The sequence below is a fragment of the Ciona robusta genome, chromosome 6, assembly GCF_009617815.1.
Source record: "Ciona robusta chromosome 6, ASM961781v2".
NCBI lineage: Eukaryota > Metazoa > Chordata > Ascidiacea > Phlebobranchia > Cionidae > Ciona > Ciona robusta.
The window spans coordinates 4,118,775-4,142,473 of NC_143240.1; the positions used below are offsets into that span (position 1 = coordinate 4,118,775).

The 23,699-nt window shown below is 37.5% G+C and overlaps 4 protein-coding genes across 4 annotated transcripts; 3 read left to right on the forward strand and 1 right to left on the reverse strand.

Moving 5' to 3' along the window:
- Positions 1-800: 800 nt before the first annotated feature.
- Positions 801-11,082, forward strand: LOC149735126 (methylmalonyl-CoA mutase, mitochondrial-like). The gene is made up of 16 exons (XM_089879756.1): positions 801-1,066; positions 1,446-1,557; positions 1,862-2,005; positions 2,385-2,539; positions 2,891-2,984; positions 3,937-4,051; positions 4,456-4,639; positions 5,898-6,073; positions 6,738-6,830; positions 7,178-7,289; positions 8,082-8,179; positions 8,330-8,412; positions 8,833-8,967; positions 9,274-9,466; positions 9,779-9,929; positions 10,207-11,082. Exons 1-16 carry the CDS (start codon positions 838-840, stop codon positions 10,350-10,352), a joined length of 2,220 nt encoding a protein of 739 aa, XP_089735882.1. The 5' UTR covers positions 801-837; the 3' UTR covers positions 10,353-11,082.
- Positions 11,083-11,499: 417 nt separating this feature from the next.
- LOC149735127 (solute carrier family 60 member 1-like) lies at positions 11,500-16,720 on the forward strand. The gene is made up of 9 exons (XM_089879791.1): positions 11,500-11,658; positions 11,940-12,082; positions 12,530-12,672; positions 12,971-13,168; positions 13,642-13,822; positions 14,138-14,346; positions 14,838-15,021; positions 15,462-15,653; positions 15,899-16,720. The coding sequence occupies exons 1-9, from the start codon at positions 11,578-11,580 to the stop codon at positions 15,978-15,980; spliced, it is 1,413 nt and encodes a 470-aa protein (XP_089735917.1). The 5' UTR covers positions 11,500-11,577; the 3' UTR covers positions 15,981-16,720.
- Positions 16,721-16,909: 189 nt separating this feature from the next.
- LOC149735128 (uncharacterized) lies at positions 16,910-19,441 on the forward strand. The gene has a single exon (XM_089879761.1). It carries the CDS (start codon positions 16,989-16,991, stop codon positions 19,110-19,112), a length of 2,124 nt encoding a protein of 707 aa, XP_089735887.1. The 5' UTR covers positions 16,910-16,988; the 3' UTR covers positions 19,113-19,441.
- A 222-nt stretch (positions 19,442-19,663) lies between these two features.
- LOC149735129 (uncharacterized) lies at positions 19,664-22,823 on the reverse strand. Its single transcript, XM_089879855.1, has 3 exons — positions 22,548-22,823; positions 21,333-21,462; positions 19,664-20,167 (listed from the first exon to the last, which is right to left on the reverse strand). Exons 1-3 carry the CDS (start codon positions 22,747-22,749, stop codon positions 20,065-20,067), a joined length of 435 nt encoding a protein of 144 aa, XP_089735981.1. The 5' UTR covers positions 22,750-22,823; the 3' UTR covers positions 19,664-20,064.
- Between the last annotated feature and the right edge of the window lie 876 nt (positions 22,824-23,699).

Consider the following 23,699-nt stretch of genomic DNA (forward strand, 5'->3'; position numbering starts at 1 on the left):
CCAACCTTATTTGCCAACCACTAACCCCTATAACCACTAACCCCTATAACCACTAACCCCCTAACCATGAACACCTAACCCCCTAACCTAGGGGTTAGTGGTTAGAAAATAAGGTGGGGTAATTCTTCACTAGCACCCAGCATTAATACTGAAGAAAAACTATTTGTTAAAACAGTGAGAAGTTACTTTGTCGGGCACAATATGTCTTTATTAGTGCCTGACACACATTCCTATGAGGAAATCTAACTTATTAGTTGTAATATTCATTAATTAATAACAGTGTAAAAAATTTGGGTTTGGCGCGCCCGCCTCGCCACCCCAGGATGGACGCCGTTTACAAACGTAAAAAATGAAAAATGAAGAAAAAATGTCTATGGAATTAGTAATGCGTGACCGATGCAATCCGCTGGATTGACTTTTTAGATTCTAACCGCCGCGTGGACTTGTGGAACGATCTTGCTTTAATTTTTTTTAATAATCATTAAAATAAATATTATAAATTTACAATACTATATTTTACTTAAGAATTATTACTAATTTTAAGCAATAGATACGCGGGCAGATAGCATCTACCAAAGTCAATGCGGCGGATTGCATCAGTCACGCATAACCGATTCCATAGACATTTTTTTGTCATTTTTCGTTTTTTTACTCAAAAATCTGTAGGCGCCAAACGTAGGGTGACTGAAAGACCAGGCCTACCCTCGAATTGTTTCGCATGTTTTGAACAGTGCATGCTTTTGTTGTTACGAAATGCGCATGTATTATAGCCAAATTAAAGTTAATAAGCGGAATTTTATTAAAAATTTACTGAATTTTTAGGTTAAGTGGCAAAAAATGTCTAAACTGTTAAGCAGCGTTCGTGCGTTTAAGTTAAACCCAGCGGTTGCTTATCGTTTTTATGGCACCAAAGTTCCACTTAATAAAGAATGGGCCGCGCTGGCAAAGAAACAGTTACGTGGTTCTGATCCAGAAGATAAGTTAACATGGAAAACACCAGAAGGAATTTCATTGAAGCCTTTGTATTCAAAAGAAGACACCGATGCAATGCAAGATGAGTTACCAGGTATGTTATCTCAAATATGGGGTATTATATTGTTATGTACCAATATAATGTTTGACATAATGCCACGATGATCATCGCTTCCCGTGTAAGAATAAATAAGTTACATACATAGTAACTCATAAGCGGACATGAGGTGTATGAAACAGAACACCTGTGTTATAACGACTGTCGTTGCCCGCCACGCGAGGATAAATAAGTTACATACGTGGTAACTTGTAAGCGGGTACGAGGTGTGTGAAACAGAACATCCGTGTGCCGAGTTATAGCGACTGTCGTTGCCCCAAATGCTTATCCACACACTGCAATAACTTGGTTTAAATTGGATCATAGAAATTGGTTATGTACCAATATATGTATTAATACTAAGTATTGCCACCAGGTAAGTTCCCATACACACGGGGACCATATCCAACTATGTATGCGAACAGACCTTGGACAATAAGGCAATATGCAGGCTTTAGTACAGTGGAAGAAAGCAATAAGTTCTACAGGTGTGTAGAAGTTGTTTGATAAAACAATACTTAAATAGTATGTAATATCATATATAATATAATTTAACTTATAAACACATGTGACAGCGTTATCAAACACCTATATATATAAACACATGTGAAAAGCGTTTCAAACACCTTCGAAAAATGGTGCAACCAGTTCAAGGTTGTAGTTTTGTTCAACATAAAATGTGTAAAATAAGATATAGATATATATTTTCCATTTAGTTGGACTTGGTTTCTGTTGAATTTTCGCCACACAGGAATATTTTCATTTAAATTTATTATTTCCACCCCAAAATAGAGACAATATAAAAGCGGGGCAACAAGGTTTGAGCGTGGCGTTTGACCTTGCCACGCATCGAGGTTACGACTCCGATAACCCAAGGGTGAAAGGTGACGTTGGCATGGCGGGCGTGGCTATTGATTCAGTCGAGGATATGAAGAGGTGATATATGATGTCTATGTTGACTTTATATGATGTCTATATTAATATATATGATGTCTATGATGATATATATGATGTCTATGTTGATATATATGATGTCTATGTTGATATATATGATGTCTATAATGATATATATGATGTCTATGTTGATATATATGATGTCTATGTTGATATATAGGCTTTCTATATTTATGATGTCTCATTGAATAATGGTGTGAAAGCAATATACTCTCCCTATGTTTGTTTGTATAGATAAAATCGTTTGGGCAACTTACAAGAAAACCTCTAACATAATGTCTGTGGTTACATACATTTTAATTAACTTTTTATTTAAGAATAAGTTTCCTAAACGCAGGAAACACAACCATTGTAATCTCAGGTTATTTCAAGACATCCCGTTGGACAAGATGTCGGTTTCCATGACAATGAATGGAGCAGTGATTCCTATACTGGCTATGTTTATTGTGGCTGGAGAGGAGCAAGGTGTTTCATCTGATCTGTTAACAGGGACCATTCAGAATGATATTTTGAAAGGTTGGTGTTGTATATGTGGTTGTGTAGAGGTCTGAGTTGGAAAATGAGGGGCCCTGGGTTCAAATCCAGGCCAGGGGTGGAGAACCTGGGACTCGAGTTTCAATCCAGGCCAGGGTTGGAGAACCAAGGATCCTGGGTTTAAATCTAGGCTAGGGTTCAAGAACCAGGGATCCTTGGTTTAAATCCAGGCCAGGGTTGGAGAACCAGGGATCATGGGTTGGAATCCAGGCCAGGGTTGGAGAACCAGGGATCATGGGTTCGAATCCCGGCCAGGGTTGGAGATTTATGGATGCTGGGTTCAAATCCAGGCCAAGGTTTAAGATTTATGGATGCTAACCAAATACTTTGTAGAGTTCATGGTACGAAACACTTACATCTATCCACCTAAACCTTCCATGAGGATAATATCCGATATATTTGCTTACACCTCTCAACATATGCCTAAGTAAGTCTATATGTGTATATAAACGGTAGGGTGGGGGAAAATGGGACACCTTTTCATTCTATTTTCTCATACATTTTGGTAGTAAACAAAGAACATTCAAAGAATTATGAAACCTTGTCCCCGCGACTCTCATAGACCGTTGTTAATTGTTTAAAACACTATCAGGATACTTGGATATTATGTGGTAAAGGTGTCCCATCTTCCCCCACCCTACTATAAATATATGTGTGTGTGTGTGTGTGTGCCGTAATGTAAGGGATTCGTAGAGTGACTTGCTGCTCTAATTAATTGGAAACAGGGGTGACGTTATACCTATGTTTGACAACTATGAGTGTAACTATATTTTAACAATGTCACCTCAGATTTTACCCTGCTGTTAGGTGTCTATACAAACAAGCAGAACCAAAGTATATTGCATTCACCACATTAATCAATGAGGTTCCCTATGTTTGACAACTATGAGTGTAACTGTATTTTAACAATGTCTCCCCAGCTTTTACCCTGCTGTTAGGTGTCTATACACACAAGCAGAGCCAAAGTATATTACATTCACCACATTAATCAATGAGGTTTCCTATGTTTGACAACTATGAGTGTAAATGTATTTTAACAATGTCACCCCAGATTTTACCCTGCTGTTAGGTGTCTATACACACAAGCAGAGCCAAAGTATATTGCATTCACCACATTATTCAATGAGGTTCCCTATGTTTGACAACTATGAGTGTAACTGTATTTTAACAATGTCACCCCAGATTTTACCCTGCTGTTAGGTGTCTATACAAACAAGCAGAGCCAAAGTATATTGCATTCACCACATTAATCAATGAGGTTCCCTATGTTTGACAACTATGAGTGTAATAATCAACTATGAGTGCTGTAAGACAGTTTATAGACCAATAACATATATACTCGTTATATAATATCCGTATTATAACACCTACCCCCACAGATTTAACAGCATATCAATAAGCGGATATCACATACAAGAAGCGGGAGCAGACGCAGTGTTGGAACTGGCTTATACAATTGCTGATGGAATTCAATATTGTAGAACAGGAATACAGGTATAAACATTAAGTATAATAATGTATTGTGTGTAGGCTATTCTATTCTGTATGGGTGAGGTCCGTGAGGACCCGGGATCTAGGCCAGACTTGGCCCATTACCCCTTGTGTGTAGGCTATATATTTATATATTTTACTGACTGTTGTTTTTCTGCTAATTTCCTTCGCTCATGGTTTTATTTATTTGATATAATATATACAAATTGAAATTTTGGATCATCTGCTGACGCCGGTATATGATGTCACTACAACAATATATTGATGATGTCATCACTTTACAACAATATACTGATGATGTCATGATTTTACAACAATATACTGATGATGTCATCATTTTACAACAATATATTGATGACATCATCATTTTACAACAATATATTGATGACATCATCATTTTACAACAGGCTGGGCTCGACATCGATAACTTTGCTCCTCGTCTTTCTTTCTTCTGGGGAATCGGCATGAACTTTTACATGGAGATCGCGAAGCTGAGAGCTGCACGAAGGTTGTGGGCGCATCTTATAACAAAGCTGTTTCAACCAAAGAACCCAAAGTCTTGTCTGCTAAGAACGCATAGTCAAACATCAGGTGGGTGGTGGTTTATGTTTTTAGTATAAATGTAACTTGTTTATCCCTGTGGGGTAATGGCAGTTGGTATAACGAGTGTCCTGTTTTATACACCTCATACCTGCTTACCATATACCTCTTTATATTGATTAATGTGGTGAATGCAATATACTTTGGCTCTGCTTGTTTGTATAGACACCTAACAGCAGGTAAAATCTGGGGTGACATTGTTAAAATACAGTTACACTCATAGTTGTCAAACATAGGGAACCTCATTGATTAATGTGGTGAATGCAATATACTTTGGCTCTGCTTGTTTGTATAGACACCTAACAGCAGGGTAAGATCTGGGGTGACATTGTTAAAATACAGTTACACTCATAGTTGTCAAACATAGGGAACCTCATTGATTAATGTGGTGAATGCAATATACTTTGGCTCTGCTTGTTTATATAAACACTTAACAGCAGGGTAAAATCTGGGGTGACATTGTTAAAATACAGTTACACTCATAGTTGTCAAACATAGGGAACCTCATTGATTAATGTGGTGAATGCAATATACTTTGGCTCTGCTTGTTTGTATAGACACCTAACAGCAGGTAAAATCTGGGGTGACATTGTTAAAATACAGTTACACTCATAGTTGTCAAACATAGGGAACCTCCTTGATTAATGTGGTGAATGCAATATACTTTAGCTCTGCTTGTTTGTATAGACACCTAACAGCAGGTAAAATCTGGGGTGACATTGTTAAAATACAGTTACACTCATAGTTGTCAAACATAGGGAACCTCCTTGATTAATGTGGAGAATGCAATATACTTTGGCTCTGCTTGTTTGTATAGACACCTAACAGCAGGTAAAATCTGGGGTGACATTGTTAAAATACAGTTACACTCATAGTTGTCAAACATAGGGAACCTCCTTGATTAATGTGGTGAATGCAATATACTTTAGCTCTGCTTGTTTGTATAGACACCTAACAGCAGGTAAACTCTGGGGTGACATTGTTAAAATACAGTTACACTCATAGTTGTCAAACATAGGAAACCTCATTGATTAATGTGGTGAATGCAATATACTTTGGCTCTGCTTGTTTGTATAGACACCTAACAGCAGGGTAAAAGCAGTTTTGGGTTTAAAACTTGTGTGCGACATCACATTATGTCACTCTGGTTTTCAAATTCTGATAACATGCCACCAATGAACCGTTAACAGGACGGCTATGCATCTCCCAAGCATTATATTGTTGTATTGTATAATATACATTATTCCAGGGTGGTCACTAACAGAACAAGACCCTTACAACAATGTGATAAGGACAACTATTGAGGCGATGGCAGCTGTGTTTGGTGGGACGCAGTCCTTACATACAAACTCATTCGACGAAGCGCTTGGTTTACCTACTGTTACAAGCGCAAGGATAGCAAGAAACACTCAGATTATTTTGCAAGTATGTGTTGTGTAATGTAATAATGGATATGAGAATTATTTGTAAAGAGAGCTGGGTAGTTCACACTTGCGTAAAACTTTATAAACACTGCCAGTTTAGCTCTCATTTTACACTGATGATGTAAGAGACACATGCAGATGTTTCACTTGGTTCATCATCAGTGTAAAGAGAGCTGGGTAGTTCACACTTGCGTAAAACTTTATAAATACTGCTAGTTCGGCTCTAAAAAGTTTTAAACTCAAGTATGTGTCGTGTAATGTAACTGTAATAACTCCCGTGAACCTGGCCCTTCTCTACTGCTCATGAATTTGAAAGATTCTTGTAATGAAAAGCAGTCAGGTTTAAGTTCTACGAAATGTTTTTCACAAGATATATATGTTGCATAAAATGGTAGTTCCTTAAAACTCATAAAAACTTGTTTGTTTTTTGCAAGTATGTGCTGTATGGGGTAATACCCAGTGTTGAAGGCCAGAGGTGGTGGGTTCAAGGCTCAATGCTGCTACCAATATGGGCATGATGCTTGATCTTGTCTGCTCTGATGCTGTTTTATGTTTGTTTGCTCCAATCCAGTTGTCTTTTATTAGTTGTATAAATTGTCAGCCATGCACATTAAAAACAATCTCCTAAAAACAAACACTTACAAAGTTACATACATACTTTACAGGAAGAAACCGGTATACCACACATAGTAGACCCATGGGGAGGTTCTTATATGATGGAAAATTTGACCGATGATATTTATGAAGCGGCACTTAATGTAAGTTGTTTTGTTTAGATATTAAATATGTTCGTTTAAACTCTCTTAATTGTATAAAGAACAGTAGTTCGGTTTTAGTGTATATAGGGGGGTGGGGGAAGATGGGACTCATTTAGCATATAATATCCAAATATCCTGATCTTGTTTTAAACAATTAACAACGGTCTATGGGATTCTTGAAGATACAGTTTTATAATTCTTTGAATGTTTGTTAACTACCAAATGGGACGAGAAAATAAATTGAAAGGGTGTCCCATCTTTCCCCTTTCCTGATATATATATATATATATGTTAATTTAATTCCTATAAAAAGATCAGACTAAATAGTTTTACCCATTACTTATCAGGTGATAAACGAGATAGAGGAACTTGGTGGAATGGCTCAAGCTGTTGGAGATGGAATTCCTAAACTAAGGATTGAGGAGTGTGCGGCAAGAAGACAAGCAAGGATAGACTCAGGTGATAAGTTGCAAAAGTTAAATTCATTCATACTTGTATTTATATATGTGTTCTGAGTGTTGGGCTAATTGGCAATAACTTGGCCAAACCCCTAGATCTCATGGCTTGCCTTACTGTATAACCTCACCCATATAGAATAGAATGTGCATATACAATGTTGGGGTAATGGGTCAACTCTGGCTAAATCCCAGGCCCCATGGCGTGCTTCACTGTAGGACCTCACCCATATAGAATAGAATGTGCATATACAATGTTGGGGTAATGGGCCAACTCTGGCATAAATCCTAGGTCCCATGGCATGCCTCACTGTAGGACCTCACCCATATGGAATAGAATGTGCATATACAATGTTGGGGTAATAGGCCAACTCTGGTCTAAATCCCAGGTCCCCTGGCGAGGGCATCATTGTAGGACCTCACCCATATAGAATAGAATGTGCTTATACAATGTTGGGGTGATGGGCCAACTCTGGCTAAATCCCAGGCCCCATGGCGTGCTTCACTGTAGGACCTCACCCATATAGAATAGAATGTGCATATACAATGTTGGGGTGATGGGCCAACTCTGGTCTAAATCCCAGGTCCCATGGCGTGCCCCACTGTAGGACCTCACCCATATAGAATAGAATGTGAATATACAATGTTGGGGTAATGGGCCAACTCTGGTCTAAATCCCAGGTCCCCTGGCGAGGGCATCATAAAATTAGAATAAAGAATAGAATAGCTTTGGTGTATAGGTGTTTACCCTTTTAATTTATTATAAAATAAAAACAAAGATACTTCTTTGTAACAGGAAATGAGGTCATAGTCGGCGTGAATCATTATCGACTTGCGAAAGAAGAGCCACTAGATGTCCTCGCTATTGATAACACGTCGGTTCGAGAGGGTCAGGTGGGTATTATTATTGTTCCTGGGGTACTGGGTTTGAATCCAGGCCAGGGTTAGAAAACCAGGGATCCTGGGTTCGAATCCAGGCCAGGGTTAGAAAACCAGGGGTCCTGGGTTCGAATCCTGATCTAGGTTACAGCATTTTTTTCTCAGATACAAAAAATCAAAGATGTCCGTGCTAAAAGGGATGAGAGGAAAGCCACTGAATGTTTGGAAGCTTTAGAGGAAGCTGCAAGGTAAGGTTGTGTGTGATGACGTCACCGCTGGTGTTTCTGCTTTAGTAGAATGTGATACAGTTGCCACAGGGCAAATGGTTTTGAGTCATTACAACGAATAAGTTAGATTTTTCAGGAATGTGTGTCGAACTATCCCTGCCTTCCATGTATTAATGAATGTTTGATCTTCGCCCACAAAGTTACATACGTGGTAACTTGTAAGCGAGCATAAGGTGTTTGAAACAGAACACCTGTGTTATAACGACTGTTGTTGCCCCGCCATGCGAGGATAAATAAGTTATATAAGTGGTAACTTGTTAGCAGGCACGAGGTGTATGAAACGGAGCACCCGTGTTATACCGACTATCAATGCCACTCCAGGATAAATAAGTTACATTATCACCCTATATAACCTGTATATTATAATACCAACATCCACAGAGGATCCGGCAACTTACTCGAACATGCAGTAAATTGCTCCCGTGCTCGATGTACTGTGGGTGAAATATCATCAGCGATGGAATCGGTGTTTGGGAGACATTTAGCCGTGGATAGGCTCGTTAGTGGAGCTTACAGGTTTGTATATGATGTCTATTGATATTATATATGATGTCTATTGCTATTATGTGATGTATATTGCTTTTGTATATAATTTCTATTGCTATTATATATGATGTCTATTGCTCCATTATCAGAACATATACATGATACACAACTATTCTGTATATTATTAATAAACTTTGTAAAAAGTCACTTTTGGTAAAGAAATGATTTCGGGTTTATACATGGAACAAATAAAATAAACAAAAAAGAATGATTCTTGTAGTTGTTCTGGTATTCCTACAAGTTTTAAAATTTTTGTAAAAACTTACATTTTCTCAGGAATGAGTTCGGTGACAGTGATGAGATCTCTACTGCCCTCAAGAGGGTTGAAAAGTTCCACGAAAGTGACGGAAGAAGGCCTCGTATCCTCGTGGCGAAGATGGGGCAAGACGGACACGATAGGGGGGCGAAAGTGATCGCTACGGGGTTCGCTGATCTAGGGTTCGATGTTGACGTGGGACCCCTGTTTCAGGTGGGTGGTTTTGTGTATTGGTGGGAAAGTTGTTTTTATGTGTGAAGTCATATAGAAAGGCATGCCATGGGACGTGGGATTTACACCAGAGGTGGTCAATTATCCCAAAACAGGGTGTTACCATCTAGATCCCACTGAGGCAGTTTGGACACTCAATAATCAAAATGGTTAGGCACGCGTGAGACATGTGGTTTTGCCCAGAGTTGGCCAATTACTCTGGGTAAAGCAATATATCTTAAAACAGAAGGCATGCCTCTCCATAGAACCCTTACACATTGTATTCATCACCATCACCATAGATATCTTATACAGACACCCACGGAAGTTGCACAACAAGCGATAGACGATGACGTACATTGCGTCGGGGTCAGCTCGTTGGCTGCAGGGCATAAAACGTTGGTGCCAGAGTTGATTGAAGAACTGGAGAACCATGGGAGGCCTGATATACTGGTGGTTGCTGGGGGTAAGTTGGTTTTATATTCCACACAGGCAGACATAGAATACACCATAGATGTAACATTTGTGGTCAAACGAGTTCTTGGGCAAGACACTTAGCAACAATTGCTCCAACCCAGTGGTTACTAATGGGTTGTCTTAATTGACAGACATGCAGAAAACAATCACCCACAAGTTGCATGCGTGGTAATTTGAACGAGGTGAATGAAACAGGACATCAGATAGATAAAGTTACATTCATTCATATCATATCCATTAAACCTCACCTTTACTTTCCACCACAGGAGTGATCCCGCCCCAGGATTACGACTTTTTATACGAAGCAGGCGTCGCTTGTATCTTCGGACCTGGTACACGGCTCCCTCTAGCCGCCGTGGAAGTCGTTGATTTGATCGAGAAAAATATTGAAAATCGGAAACAAGCAGCGTGATTGTTGTTTATTGTTTTGTAATGAAATGAGGTTTTGTATTATAAAGAACAAACAAAGAAGTATCTACACCCAGCGTTGTTCAGCGTAGATATTTCTTTGTTTGTTTTTCTAAGCAGCGTTTACCTTACAGCGTAGCTCGCCTCGGCGTAAAGTGAACAAACTTTGTTATTTTATAAGTAACATTATTTATTGCATTACTTTTCAAAACTAAACTTACACGAATTTAAAGCAAAACAGTTGATAGAATCAGTTCTTGTCTATTAAATACAAATTCCAAAACTAATCTTGAAAAAAGATTTTTTCATATATACTATGTATCTAAACATTCTTTGGCTTTTTGTGCTGTTTGTCTTTCCCATTTCTAATTTTAACTTTCTTTAGCAAGACTTTGATATGTGTGGTGTATAATACATTGCCATTTTATTTATTAGTTTGTGCCTTTGCTTATGTGTTTTATAGTAGGGTAGGGGAAGATGGGACACCTTTAACAAATAATATCCAAATATCCTGATCGTGTTTTAAACAATTACCAACGGTCTATGGAAGTTGGTTTCATAATTCTTTGAATGTTCTTTGTTTAGTACTGAATGGTATGGAAAAAATAGAGTTAAAATGTGCCCCATCTTCTCCCACCCTACTATATTTGTCTTTAAACACTGTTGATAAGCATGAAGACATATTGTTATTCAGTGCTATGCTTGTAGGGCGTAAATAAATTGGAAAATTGGGACAGTGTTGTTGATTTAATGAGTATTTGCTTTAGAAATAACTAACATTCAGTCGGGAACAGTAGTTAAAAGTGCTTGTCTAAAGAAATGTAATAAATGAATACCTCTAGCCTAGAGGTTATGGGTTCAAGGCTTGATGAATTTAACCCAGTTTAAGAAACGCTTGCATAGTTAAATTAATTAATAAAGGTATACAGTAAGATTCATTCATTCATTCATTCATTCATACACTATAAATCGAAGGATACAGAATCGAGGCTTGTCGTTGCCACCACTGTGGGATGTGTCCTTGGTCAAGACTATTAATTAATAATGTTTGCTCCAACCTAGTAGTTATTAATGGGTTGTCAAAATTATCGGCCATACAAATAAATACATTGCATTTAATTTACACCTGTTATACAGTATAGTATAGTGGCTGTCTGTGACACAGAAGGGGGTTTCCCTGTGACGTGTGTTTATTTACTTTTTAAAAGTTTGCAACGTAGTAAGAAAAGATGGTTAAGAAAAAAACGCAGGATTCGAAATGTATGAAATATGTGAAAACGGCTTGTCTATGTCTTGCTTTCTTATGTTTGGTAAGTATAGTTTTTCAGTATATAATGTATATATTAATATTTTATTGCAATTTGCGGTTATAACATGGGTGTCTTATACACCAGAAATACATAGTGTTTTCATACACCTCATGCTCACTGTCGAGTTATAACATGGGTTTCTTCTCATGGTGTATAATAAAACAACAGTTGTTAAAACACACTATAAATAAAAAGTGTTGGAAAGAGTGGCAATTAAAAAGCGTGGCTTTTGCACCCAGTTATACACAAATGCAGCTTTACACAGTATCTTTCTATTACAGGGCTTAATCATAGCTCTACCTGGACCTGCATTGCCCACCCTAGCGTACAATCTTGGTGTTGATATAAAACCCATCTCCGTCATATTTACTGCAAGGGCAATTGGTTACTTGTCTGGCTCAATTATAAGTGGATTTCTACACGGGTTAGTTTACTGTGTATATTTATATACTGTGGTGAAACTGCTCACTTTTTGAAAAAGAAGATGCTAGGTTTAAGGCTTGATGTTGCTACCGTTGTGGCTTGTGGGCGTATGTGTCCTTGGTCAAGACACTTAACGGCGATTGCCCAAACCCAATGGTCACTAATAGGTTGTTTAAATTGTCAACTATACAAAAATAACACAGTCACATACAAAGTTACATATGTGGTAACTCATAAGTGGGCACAAGGTGTATGAAGCAAAACACTCCGTTATAACGAATGCCGTTGCCCTGCGAGGATAAATATGTTAAATTACATTCTATTCTGTATAATGTAGCGTTACAGCGTGACACACCATGGGAGCTTAGACCAGTGTTGTCCCATTACCCTAACATTAGGATAAACAAGTTTTATTCATTTAATATAACAACTGTCTATTTTTCTTCAGCAAACTCGATGCTTACAAAATGATTGGTTTTTCACTTCTTCTCACATCCGCTGGGTTTGCTGGAGCTCCATTCTTCCCATCTGTTGTTCTTCTTGCAATTGCCATGTCTACTATGGGCGTGTCAATGGGGTTTTTAGATACAGGTAGGTCTTGTTAAATGTGTTTACTTAATACATTTTTTTTTAGTTCATAGACAGACACACCTGAGACCTGGAATGTAGGTCTATTACACCAACACCCAGGGTGCTACCATCTAGACCCCACCGAGGCAGTTTATAGACACTCAATAATATAGATTCTATTCTAGTCTTCAGTGAGGCGCACCTGAGGACTGATGTGTATTACCCCAACACCCAGTGTACCCTAACAATATGTTGGGCAAACTATAAACATCACAAAAATACATTAAATATTTTTTTATGCCCCCCCTTTTATTTTTAGGTGGGAATGTTCTATGTCTTGAGATATGGGGAGATGATTCAGGTCCCTACATGCAGTCTCTCCACTTCTCCTTTGCATTGGGTGCTACTACAGCTCCTTTACTTGCCCAGCCATTTATAATGGAAGTTATACATAACAATGATACAACACAGAACATGACGAGTGTCACTCAAAGTTATAACTTCACACCAGCAACAGGTAAGCTTGGTGTTGCATTTAAATGATTGAATCTAACTTATTTATTCTCACATGGCGGGGCAACGCCTGTAGTTATAACACGGGTGTTCTGTTTCGTACACCTCGTGCCCGCTTACAAGTTACTACGCATATAACTATGTGTCTGTTTTTGGTTTGGTAATATATGGCCGGCAATTTAGAGTATACAACCCATAAGGACCACTGGGTTGAAGCAATGTCTACTCAATAACTTGCCCAAAGAGACGTACGCCTACAGTGGTAGCAGCGTCAAGCCTTTATCCAATTACCTCTGGTTAAGAAACAGCCATATTAACCACTGTGCCCTGGCACCACAATTGCTGTTAACTGTCTTGCCCAAAGATATTCTAATCACAATAGTACAATCACAACCTAATAAATACAAATTTATAATCACAAACTTATATTCACAATAGTTGTAATTACTAATTAACATTGTTGTTCATATGTAACAGAAACCCCACCCACCCTACCTACCCCAGACAGTGGTATACCTCACGTAGCATGGGCGTTCATTATTTGTGCCATAATGACCTTGATCATGGCTCTGTCATTTCTATACCTTTCATTCTCAAATAAAACGCATTCAGTTTCAAGCCAGGAGGATACAGTTAAACAAGAAGGGGTAATGTTCAGGTTAGTTTTAATATTATATCTATTATTATATATATGTTTTGTTGCCCCCTGGTATGTGTTTTGCTCTAGCTTATTATGTATCCAATATATTGCATATACATAGTAACTTGTTAGCAGGCACGAGGTGTATGAAACAGAACACCCGTGTTATAATGACTGTTGTTGCCCCGCCATGCAAGGATAAATAAGTTACATACGTGGTAACTCGTAAGCAGGCATGAGGTGTATGTGGTGTATTATAACATCTGTCGTTTTCCGGAGACGCGGGGATAAATCAGCTACATTTATTTATATTAACACTTTTTTTCTTCACAGATTAAAAATGTTGGTTCTGTTGTTTCTCTTCTTCCTTGTCTACGTTGGTATTGAAGTCACGTTTGGTGTTTATGTTTACACATTTGCAATTAACTCAGACAAGCAATATTCTAAGGATTCTGCAACCATGATAAATTCATTGTTCTGGGGGGCTTTTGCATTGGGAAGATTCATCTCAATCTTTGTGTCCAAAGTGTTGAAGCCTTTAGGTGGGTGGGGTGTATGCTGTGTAGTTGTTTTCTGTGTGGGTGAGATCCTACAGTGGGGCATGCCATGGCACCTGGGATTTAGACCAGAGTTGCCCGTTACCCCAATTTAAAATGGTAGTATGTCAAACTTTACCCATATATTAAAAAAAATTATTATTAGGTTTCATTTCTTATATTCTTACAATTACACGACAATTGCTTTATACTGAGATAAATTTCATTGACAATTTACCAACTGGTTATAAATACGTCATTATTTTATATGAAATACACAGTCATTTAAATGATTGAATGACAGATGACTTGTCTACTTGGCGTGGCAAGCATTTGGCTGTCGTTTTAAAACAGATGTATTATTTCATTGACTAAATTTACCAACCTGTTTTAAATAGGTAATTATGTTATTAAATACCAACGTGATTCAAATACGTTATTATTAGACTTTACTTCTTATTTCTATTAATATTTACTATTTTCTATGACTTCCCCAGGTCTTATCTCCATTGATCTAGTTGGCACTTTCATAGCTGCCGTAATATTAGTTTGCTTCCCGTATTATTACGACACGGCTGATGCTTTGTTGTGGGTGGGAACTTTTATTTATGGGATTTCTATGGCCAGCATATTTCCTACTGGTTTGTCGTATGCAGAACAATATATTACGATAAACGGAAAGTAAGTTTTTTAGTTGTGCTGTATATGGGTGTAACTTGTTTGTAAGTTTTGTAGTAGTTCGTTTTTATGTTTATTGAATGAATATATGAATATGAATGTAACTTGTTTATCCTCACGTGGGTGGAAGAGCAGTCGTTATAATACAGGTGTTTTGTTTTATACACCCCGTGCCTGCTTATAAGTTACTATATAAACAACCTCGTGGGTGATTATTATTTGTATGACTGACAATTTTGGCACACCATGAGAACTGGGAATTGGGCCAAAGTTTCCCCAGTACCCCAGTAAAATCGGCTTAATGTTAAGCACAGTGATTGAATAATTTGTTAATTATAAAGCTGCAACAACAAAAACTACAGAATTACATACGGTTGTAAGGCTGTTAAATACAGTATTGAATTCGTTTAATAAACAGTTTAAAATGAGTTGTTTAATTACAGAGCAGCAGCCTCGTTAGTAGTTGGTGGTGCGCTCGGTGAGATGCTACTCCCTCTAACGGTGGGACAACTCATCGAGAAACATCCAATGAACCTTATGTACTCGGTAGCGATATGTATGGTCACAACAACCATCATATTTATATCGCTGCATTGGCTTGCCTCAAAGAGGGGAAAGAGATTGAATGAAAATAGGTGATTTATTTGTAACTGTTGGTGTGGTTATTGTACTGTGACAGTGAGCATGAGGTGTATGAATACGCTATGTGTGTCTGGTGTATTAAAAGACACCCATGTTATAACTTGGCAGTGAGCATGAGGTGTATGAATACACCATGTGTGTCTGGTGTATAAGAAGACATGTTATAACTCGACAGTGAGCATGAGGTTTATAAAGAACCATGTGTGTCTTGGTCATAATAACTGTCATCTTGATTCAGGAAAAACGAAGAAAAAGCTTACTGTTCTGAAGAATTGGAAGAACTAACAGAACATTCAAATATAAAGGAAGAAAAATGTTAAATTATTTCAAGATTACTATGTTGTATTCATGTTTTTTTTGGTTTACTGATTAAAAAATAGAGTAATGGGCTCTAGCCCACATTCAAGGTCCTCTCATGTGCCTCGCTGTAGGACCTTATCCAATACTATTCTGAAATGATTTGGAATAATTAAGGTTTTGTTTTATCCAGTGTAAAAGTTCTTTTTTTAATTTGTGTTTAACATACTGATTATATTATACAGATTTTATGTTTTTCATACGCACTCAGAAATATTGCCACCCTAGTTCAACCTATAATTTACACTAAACTGCTAATATTCTTTTACGTTTTTTATCCAAGATTGCAGTTTGTTCAAATCTGAATATTTTTTATACTAATTCACTTCGATATTTATTATTATATACACGTCTCTCAGTAGCGGTACTGTGGGTAATTTATTTTAAGATTTAATAACGTAAGCAAAAATGAATATATCAATGCATTTCAAAATGTTTCGTGCAAACATGTTGTTGAAATTTGAAATTCATCGAATACAGAGTACTCCCCTAAAACAATACGCTACTAAAATGTCTATGAAATTTCCCGCCGAGCATTTGAATTTTGTCTAAAACTATTTTTTATCCGAATTTAAGAAAGTTGCAATGTTTTTTGTGTAATTACTGTTTTAAAAACAAATTTAATCTAGAAATATCATACTTTTTGGTCAAATGTTGTGTCACTACTATTATTTTAAATAAAGTTGACAGAAAAATATTAAAAGGAGTGTAAGACGTATGAGTTAGCTTGAAAGGCCGATAGAAACAAAACATAAAAAATGCCGAACGAGCGTAGGGTACAGCAAGCGTATTTGGTTTCTTAAACGTGTACATTTTATGTTTTTACTATAGGCATTTTTAAAACTTCTATTAAATTTAATTGCCTTGTTATCAAAATTAACTTATATAGTTCTTCTGGTCTTACAATTTAGGTTAGGGTACAATTTACATTATATTATTCTATATACTTACTGTGATTTTCATTTTCTGTGATGTCACAATCTGGAGATGAAGCTGATTGTTACGAAGACAATATCAATTATGATGAAGCATTCAAAACCACTGAGGATGCAGTTTTTATACCAAATATTAAACCAACAGAATTGCATGAGAGATTCCAGCAATTTGTGAGGTCGAATAATGCTTCACGTAACAACAGCATTGACTGGGAGAAAGGAAACTCTATTCTGGAGGAGTTAAGTTCTAGTTTCGCTTCAGAAACGCGGTTTTCCAGCCAAACTACAGATAGTTCCTTAAGTGAGGAGGAGGTGAATGAAATTGTGCGGAAAAATAAGAATCTACAGCAACAAGTGAAGGAGCTAAAGGAGAAGGATGCACAGATGTTTCGGCAAGTGGAGTTGGCGGAAGATGAGACTGAACGGCTTAGAACGGAGCAAGCGAAGTTGCAATTCGAGCTAAAAAACTGTCAGGAACTTATGAAGGGTAGAGAAAAGCTGCATATTGAAGTTGGGCAACTGCAGCTTGATCTTGATAAAGTGATTGATGAAAAAGCTGAGCTCGAAAGTGAGGTTAGGAGGTTTAAAAAAGAGGAAGAAGTTACTTTGATGACAATGTTGGATTTAAGGGATCAGAATGATGAACTAAATGCTAATGTTATTGGTTTGCGAGACCTGAATAATGAATTACTTGGGGAAAAGATGATGGTACAGTTAAGATGTGAAGCGTATGAAGCGGAAATGAAAGAAAAGGACAATGAAATCGATCAGAAATTGATGTTGTATCAAGAAGTTAAGGAACAAGCTGAGGATTACAAAGCAGCAGTGCAAAATTTGAAAGAAGAAAAAGCAAATTTGATTAACCAGTTTCATGAGATGCAACTTGAAGTCTCAGTTTACCACAAGCATAATATACAAGGGGATAGCCCTGGTAATGAAAAGATGAAACGACGGTCGGAATGTATGTTTAATTTGCAGTCTGAGCTGGCTTCTGCTTATAACATGGAAGGAGAATTGAATTCGAAATCTGAAAAAGAGAATTTCAGTTCATTGAATAGTTCTAACGTAGAAACACTGGTTGTAAACCAGGATAATGAAACACAAACTGATGGTTTATCTCTTGTTGAAGTATCTGTTCAAACTGATATAGAAGACAATGCATTGATGAAACTGACCGAAGAAATTGAATCTTTTAAAGTAGAAGTCCTGCAAAAAGATGGAAAAGTAGAAGAGTTAATATCAGAGCTTGATTTTTATAAAAGCAAGTCAGCATACTTGTCTTCACAGATTGATCTAAACAGATCAAGGACACAAGAATTGATCGACATGCATAATAATGAAATGGATGGTTTGGCTCAGCTAACGGATATGTTTCATCATGAAGTTAAAAATTCAATCCTAGACACTGAAGAAAACTTAACTACAAAAATTTTTGAAAAGAATTTCACCCCGATTTGGTCTTCGCAATTGCTAGATGCACTTGATTTAGAAAATTATGGGGGAGACGGAAAAATGTCTCCAAAGTCTGGTTTCCAACTTAATAACGCGGAAAATTTTCCAATTGCTTTTAAAAAGTTGGTTAAAAACTGCAGTGTTTTGGGAAAATGCAAAGATTTTGTTCGGCTTGCTATAAATAAAAAGATAGAGACAATTCAAAACTTGATTCACAACGATATTGATCACTCTGATGACTCTGTTGTACAAGATCTGGTCACAAAGCATTTCAACTCTGTGGTTGAATTAACACATAGAGTAGACTGGTATTCACACACACTAGGCAATCTGCAAACCTCATGCTTAATGCAACAAACAATTAAAGAACTTTTTGTTAAGGAAACTCTATCTGGCTCGCCACGAAATTGTAAAATCTGTGCCAAAGATTCTAGTCTCAGTATCACAGAAGAACAATCCATCATTGAAATTTCTCCACATCTGCAATCATTGCTCCAAAACCCAAATCGAAGCTCAAAATTTGCACAAGCTCTTATACCCAGTAGATTGAGTGTATTCATGTTGTTTGCTTTGCTGACCATTGCCAAAATATGCCATAAATACTTTTCTTCTTTTAGTCGAACTGGTCTTCTGTGTATAATTTTTTTCATGTGTGCATTGTTCTCTATTGATTTGAACGTAGACTACAAAGTGGATCCTATATTTTAATATACTAAAAATTGAATTGAGATTACAGAACCGAACTTATTTAAAAAGCCTCTTTATAAACTAATTATCCCTGCCTTAAAAAGCCTCTTTATAAACCAAACCTGGGGTGACGCGTTTAAATTTGTTGAATTAACAGTGTTCTGTTATCAAAAAAACTGCCATTATATTTATTGTTGCCATACATATTATATATGCCGTTGATTATTTAAGTTTATTAATGTTTTGTTGGTTTATTTTTCCTCTTACGAAACTTGTTTATATTTGCTTAATTATAATGAAATGTTAAAATTATATTTCTTTGGTTTTCTAAAAATGTTTTGTTTTTGCAGCAGCAGGGCAGGTTAAACTATTAAACAACTTTTAACTGAAACTAAACAAAATCAGAGTCCTGTGATGTCATAGGGTAACCCCCCTTCCCATGCTCAGTGATTAGAATTGTTTGGCTCTGTGGGTGAACACTATATTAGGTTGTCCAAAATGTTAATCCTACTGAAAATCAATTACAAAGTTACATTTGTGATAACTTGTAAGTAGGCATGAGGTGTATGGAATAGAAGATACAGAATATCTGTATTATAACAGCTGTCGTTGCCCCACCCCACCACACAAAAATAAATAGGTTACAATGTTACATAATGTAACTTCATACATTCATTGTCTCCATGTAGAGTTAAATGTATTCATTTGAGTTAACACTGCTTAATTTATCATTCAAATTCTCTATTGGTTAAGTTACTTCTTTTTTTAAACCAGTTTCGATAAGAAAGGGACCATTTTGAACAGTACATGCTATTTAATATACACAGATGCTGTTGTAATGAGTAGTTTATATGAGGAATTGTAACCAAGTGTTTTAGTATTTACATATGTCACTCCTATAATTTTATAATCAATAAGTGGGCATGGCTTTATATTTATAATACAAGATAGACAGATTAGATGAAACTTTAAATTAAGGAACGCCAATGAGTTCTCCAGATTGAATGCGTTGTTTCATTCTATTGACAGTGTTGTAGTTACATTGTTGGTTTCTACAGCAGCCAAACCGGCATTCTCTGCAAAACAATTTATTTTAGAAAACCCATTGATTTGATTTATGAGCACTTTATGCATGGTGGCTTCATACACTCCCAGTCGAGATAGGATACTTTCATTTTTATCCTCAGGGTGGGAAACCAAGGAGTTTAATACACAGGTGTTGCACACCATACATGGTGGTTTTATACACCTCATGCTCACTGTCAAGTAATAACATGGGTGTCTTTCTATAAACCAGACACGCATGGTGTATTCATAAACCTCATGCTCACTGTTAAGTTATAACATGGGTGTCTACTTATACACCAGACACACATGGTCATAGGCGTAAAGTTTTACTAAACGTTAGGGTTGCAAAAACCAGAAAAAAAGGAAGTCCTCGCGCCGGCAGGCGCGAAAAAAAAAACGGTTTGCAACCCTTTGTTTTCGGTTTGCAACCCTTTAAATATGTGCTTTGTAAAAGCTCATACAAACGTAAACGTATTCAGAATTACGTAAGGATGAGACAAATTAAAATTACGCGCGTTCGGCGAGTCCGTGTAATGAGAAACGGTCGAATCCGATTGCCTGGCGAGTGACGTCACAGTAGCTATGTCGCATGCGCCTTTCGTCAAGCCCGCACGAGTGTGTGGTTATCTTACAAACGAAGACCCGTCCGTCGGAAATAGTAGGTTTCCAGAACGAAATATCGCTGAAATAAACTGCCTAAATCGTTTCCAACACTGCTTTATATTTATATGCAATGTTTTCCTCAGGCAAGCAGCATATTTATTACGAAATAGTAGGGATTCACACGTGGATTCATTGCATCATAATAGCGGTTGTTTGAACCTGGCAATTGATTACGACATAATAGCGATTCACACGTTGATTACTGACGTCACAATAGCGATTCACACGTGAATTATTTAGCAAACAGGAGTTTAAATACCAGTTGAATGCATTTGTGTCGTGAATGACGCATCGGTATTGACATATTTTAACGAACGTAAACGAAGTTTGTTCGCAGTAATAATGGCGTCTTCGTTTGGTCGAACGTAATTCCTTACGCATTATTAGTATTGAGAAAATCAAAGGGTTGCCAGGCAACCCTGCAACCCCGTAACTTTACGCCAGTGCACATGGTGTAATTATAAACCTCATGCTCACCGTTTAGTTGAGATATTTGTATCAAGAACTTACTTTGTTTCACTTTCCACTCTATCAATGCTCCTCTTTAGATAATCATCAGTATCATATATATGTTGCAGAACATCAGGGCACGACATCGAACATATGCTGGGATCAATACATTTCCATCTTATGAACTCAGCTGTGAATTTAAACATAAAAAGATGTGCTTAGATCGTTATGTACTTTATGCTGTTGGGCACTTCTGGGTAAGATGAATATTTGAATACTGTTAGGCTGTTAGCAAATAATGTTTTATATTTTCCTAATTGTGTTTTAAACAATTAACAACACACTTTTAGAGTTGTTGTGACGGTTATATAATTCTCTAAACATTCTTAGTTTACTACCAATTGTAACGAGAAAATTGAATGAAAACATGAATCATCTTACCCCTTGTAATATATATGTACCATCTTACCCCACCTGTAATGCGTACCATCTCACCCCACCTAATATGCGTACCATCTCACCCCACCTTATTTGCGTACTATCTTACCCCAACCCACCGTACGTACCATCTTACCCCACCTAATATCCGTACCATGTTACCCCAACCCACTAAACGTACCATCTTACCCCCAACCACCAAACGTACCACCTTACCCCCAACCACCATACGTACCACCTTACCCCCAACCACTATACGTACCATCCATCTTACCCCAACCCACCAAACGTACCACCTTACCCCCAACCACCATACGTACCACCTTACCCCCAACCACCATACGTACCACCCTACCCCCAACCACTATACGTACCATCCATCTTACCCCAACCCACCAAACGTACCATCTTACCCCAACTCACTATACGTACCATCTTACCCCAACCACCACACGTACCATCTTACCACCACACGTACCATCTTACCCCACCTAATATCCGTACCATGTTACCCCAACCCACCAAACGTACCATCTTACCCCCAACCACTATACGTACCATCTTACCCCATCGTATTATACGTGGACCATCTTACTCCAACCACCACACGTACCATCTTACCCCAACCCAATATACGTACCATCTTGCCCCAACCCACCAAACGTACCATCTTACCCCAACCCACCAAACGTACCATCTTACCCCAACCCACTATACGTACCATCTTACCCCACTTAATATACGTGGTCCGTCTTACCCAACCTATCATCCGTACCATCCTACCCCACCTAGTATACGTGGACCATCTTACCCCACCTAATAAACGTAAATACGAACCGTAGTGAACTCCATTCGCTTCTGCTGGCGACGATATTTCAAGTTTGAAACATACGTCATTATCTGAACACGTCATCCTTCTACGTGCCCAGCGGTATCTGTATGACCCGAGCTTTGTTACATGGCCAATGGCACACACCAAGGCTTCACAGGTGAGTGCGTTTATGGCGATTGCTAAGATAATAACAAGTCTGTAGTCCATACTTGTAATTAAGATCAGCTTGTGCTAACGTAAAAGGGTTGGGTAAATGTTAAACCTGGGCATTGAAAAAATACATATATTGTAATCTGTATTAGTAAGTAGTAAACTTGAGGTGTATACGAAGTCGCCCATATGTTCTAACTCGACAATGAGGATAAGGGCTCCATACACCTCGAATCCTACAGAAACAGCGCTAAATCAATGTAATTCGTGTTTAAAAGTCATTTTAGGAAGTCTTAATAAATTTATATTCAATTTTGAATTCGTCAGTTTTCCAAACATTTTTGCATTAATAGTCTGCGATCGTCAAATATCGTCTATAACGCCGTTCGAATAACTGCGACTATATAAACTCACTGTATAGATATACCTCAAGGGTAAACGTATATTAACACGGTAGCTATCATATAAACCCACATATAAGCACTGAATAACGCTGCTTTAGTAGCAAGCTTATATCGTATTTGGAAATCGCGTACTTTTTCTTGTTTTCGAAAACGAAAGTCTGTTACGTGCCTGGCAACACGTTCGTAGGAAATTCCATTTCTATATATAGAAGTCGCGACGTTGCTGATTTGTTTGTTTCAATCACTCATGTTTTTGGTGTAAACAACATAACAATCTACATGATAACGATTGCAGCAAATAAGCTGTTAGGTTATACGACGTTTGGGTAGCTGTCGGGCCTTTAAACTCTGTCTTAAGTAGATCGAGTCTGGACTCGATAATTTAACCGAGGTTTTTAACCTATATTGTTTGTATGTCCATTACCTGATGCTCACTGTTGAGTTATTACATAGCTGTCTTCTGATATACTAGGAACACCATACGCATGGTGTATTCATACACCTCATGCTCACTGTCAAGTTATAATATAGGCGTCTTACTGTCTTCTCTTTCACCAGATATACGAGTCAAAAAAATGCCACGGCTTGTATACATGCAAAGTA

Coding starts and splice junctions, on each gene's coding strand:
- LOC149735128 (XM_089879761.1), top strand. CDS start 16,989: ATGTCACAATCTGGAGATGAAGCTGATTGTTACGAAGACAATATCAAT.
- LOC149735126 (XM_089879756.1), top strand. CDS start 838: ATGTCTAAACTGTTAAGCAGCGTTCGTGCGTTTAAGTTAAACCCAGCG. Junction 1,558..1,861: donor GAAAGCAATAAGTTCTACAG/GTGTGTAGAAGT, acceptor ACCCCAAAATAG/AGACAATATAAAAGCGGGGC. Junction 8,413..8,832: donor GCTTTAGAGGAAGCTGCAAG/GTAAGGTTGTGT, acceptor CAACATCCACAG/AGGATCCGGCAACTTACTCG.
- LOC149735129 (XM_089879855.1), bottom strand. CDS start 22,749: ATGGACTACAGACTTGTTATTATCTTAGCAATCGCCATAAACGCACTC. Junction 21,463..22,547: donor AGCGAATGGAGTTCACTACG/GTTCGTATTTAC, acceptor TTAAATTCACAG/CTGAGTTCATAAGATGGAAA. Junction 20,168..21,332: donor AGAGTGGAAAGTGAAACAAA/GTAAGTTCTTGA, acceptor ATTGTTTTGCAG/AGAATGCCGGTTTGGCTGCT.
- LOC149735127 (XM_089879791.1), top strand. CDS start 11,578: ATGGTTAAGAAAAAAACGCAGGATTCGAAATGTATGAAATATGTGAAA. Junction 12,083..12,529: donor ATAAGTGGATTTCTACACGG/GTTAGTTTACTG, acceptor ATTTTTCTTCAG/CAAACTCGATGCTTACAAAA. Junction 14,347..14,837: donor CAAAGTGTTGAAGCCTTTAG/GTGGGTGGGGTG, acceptor TGACTTCCCCAG/GTCTTATCTCCATTGATCTA.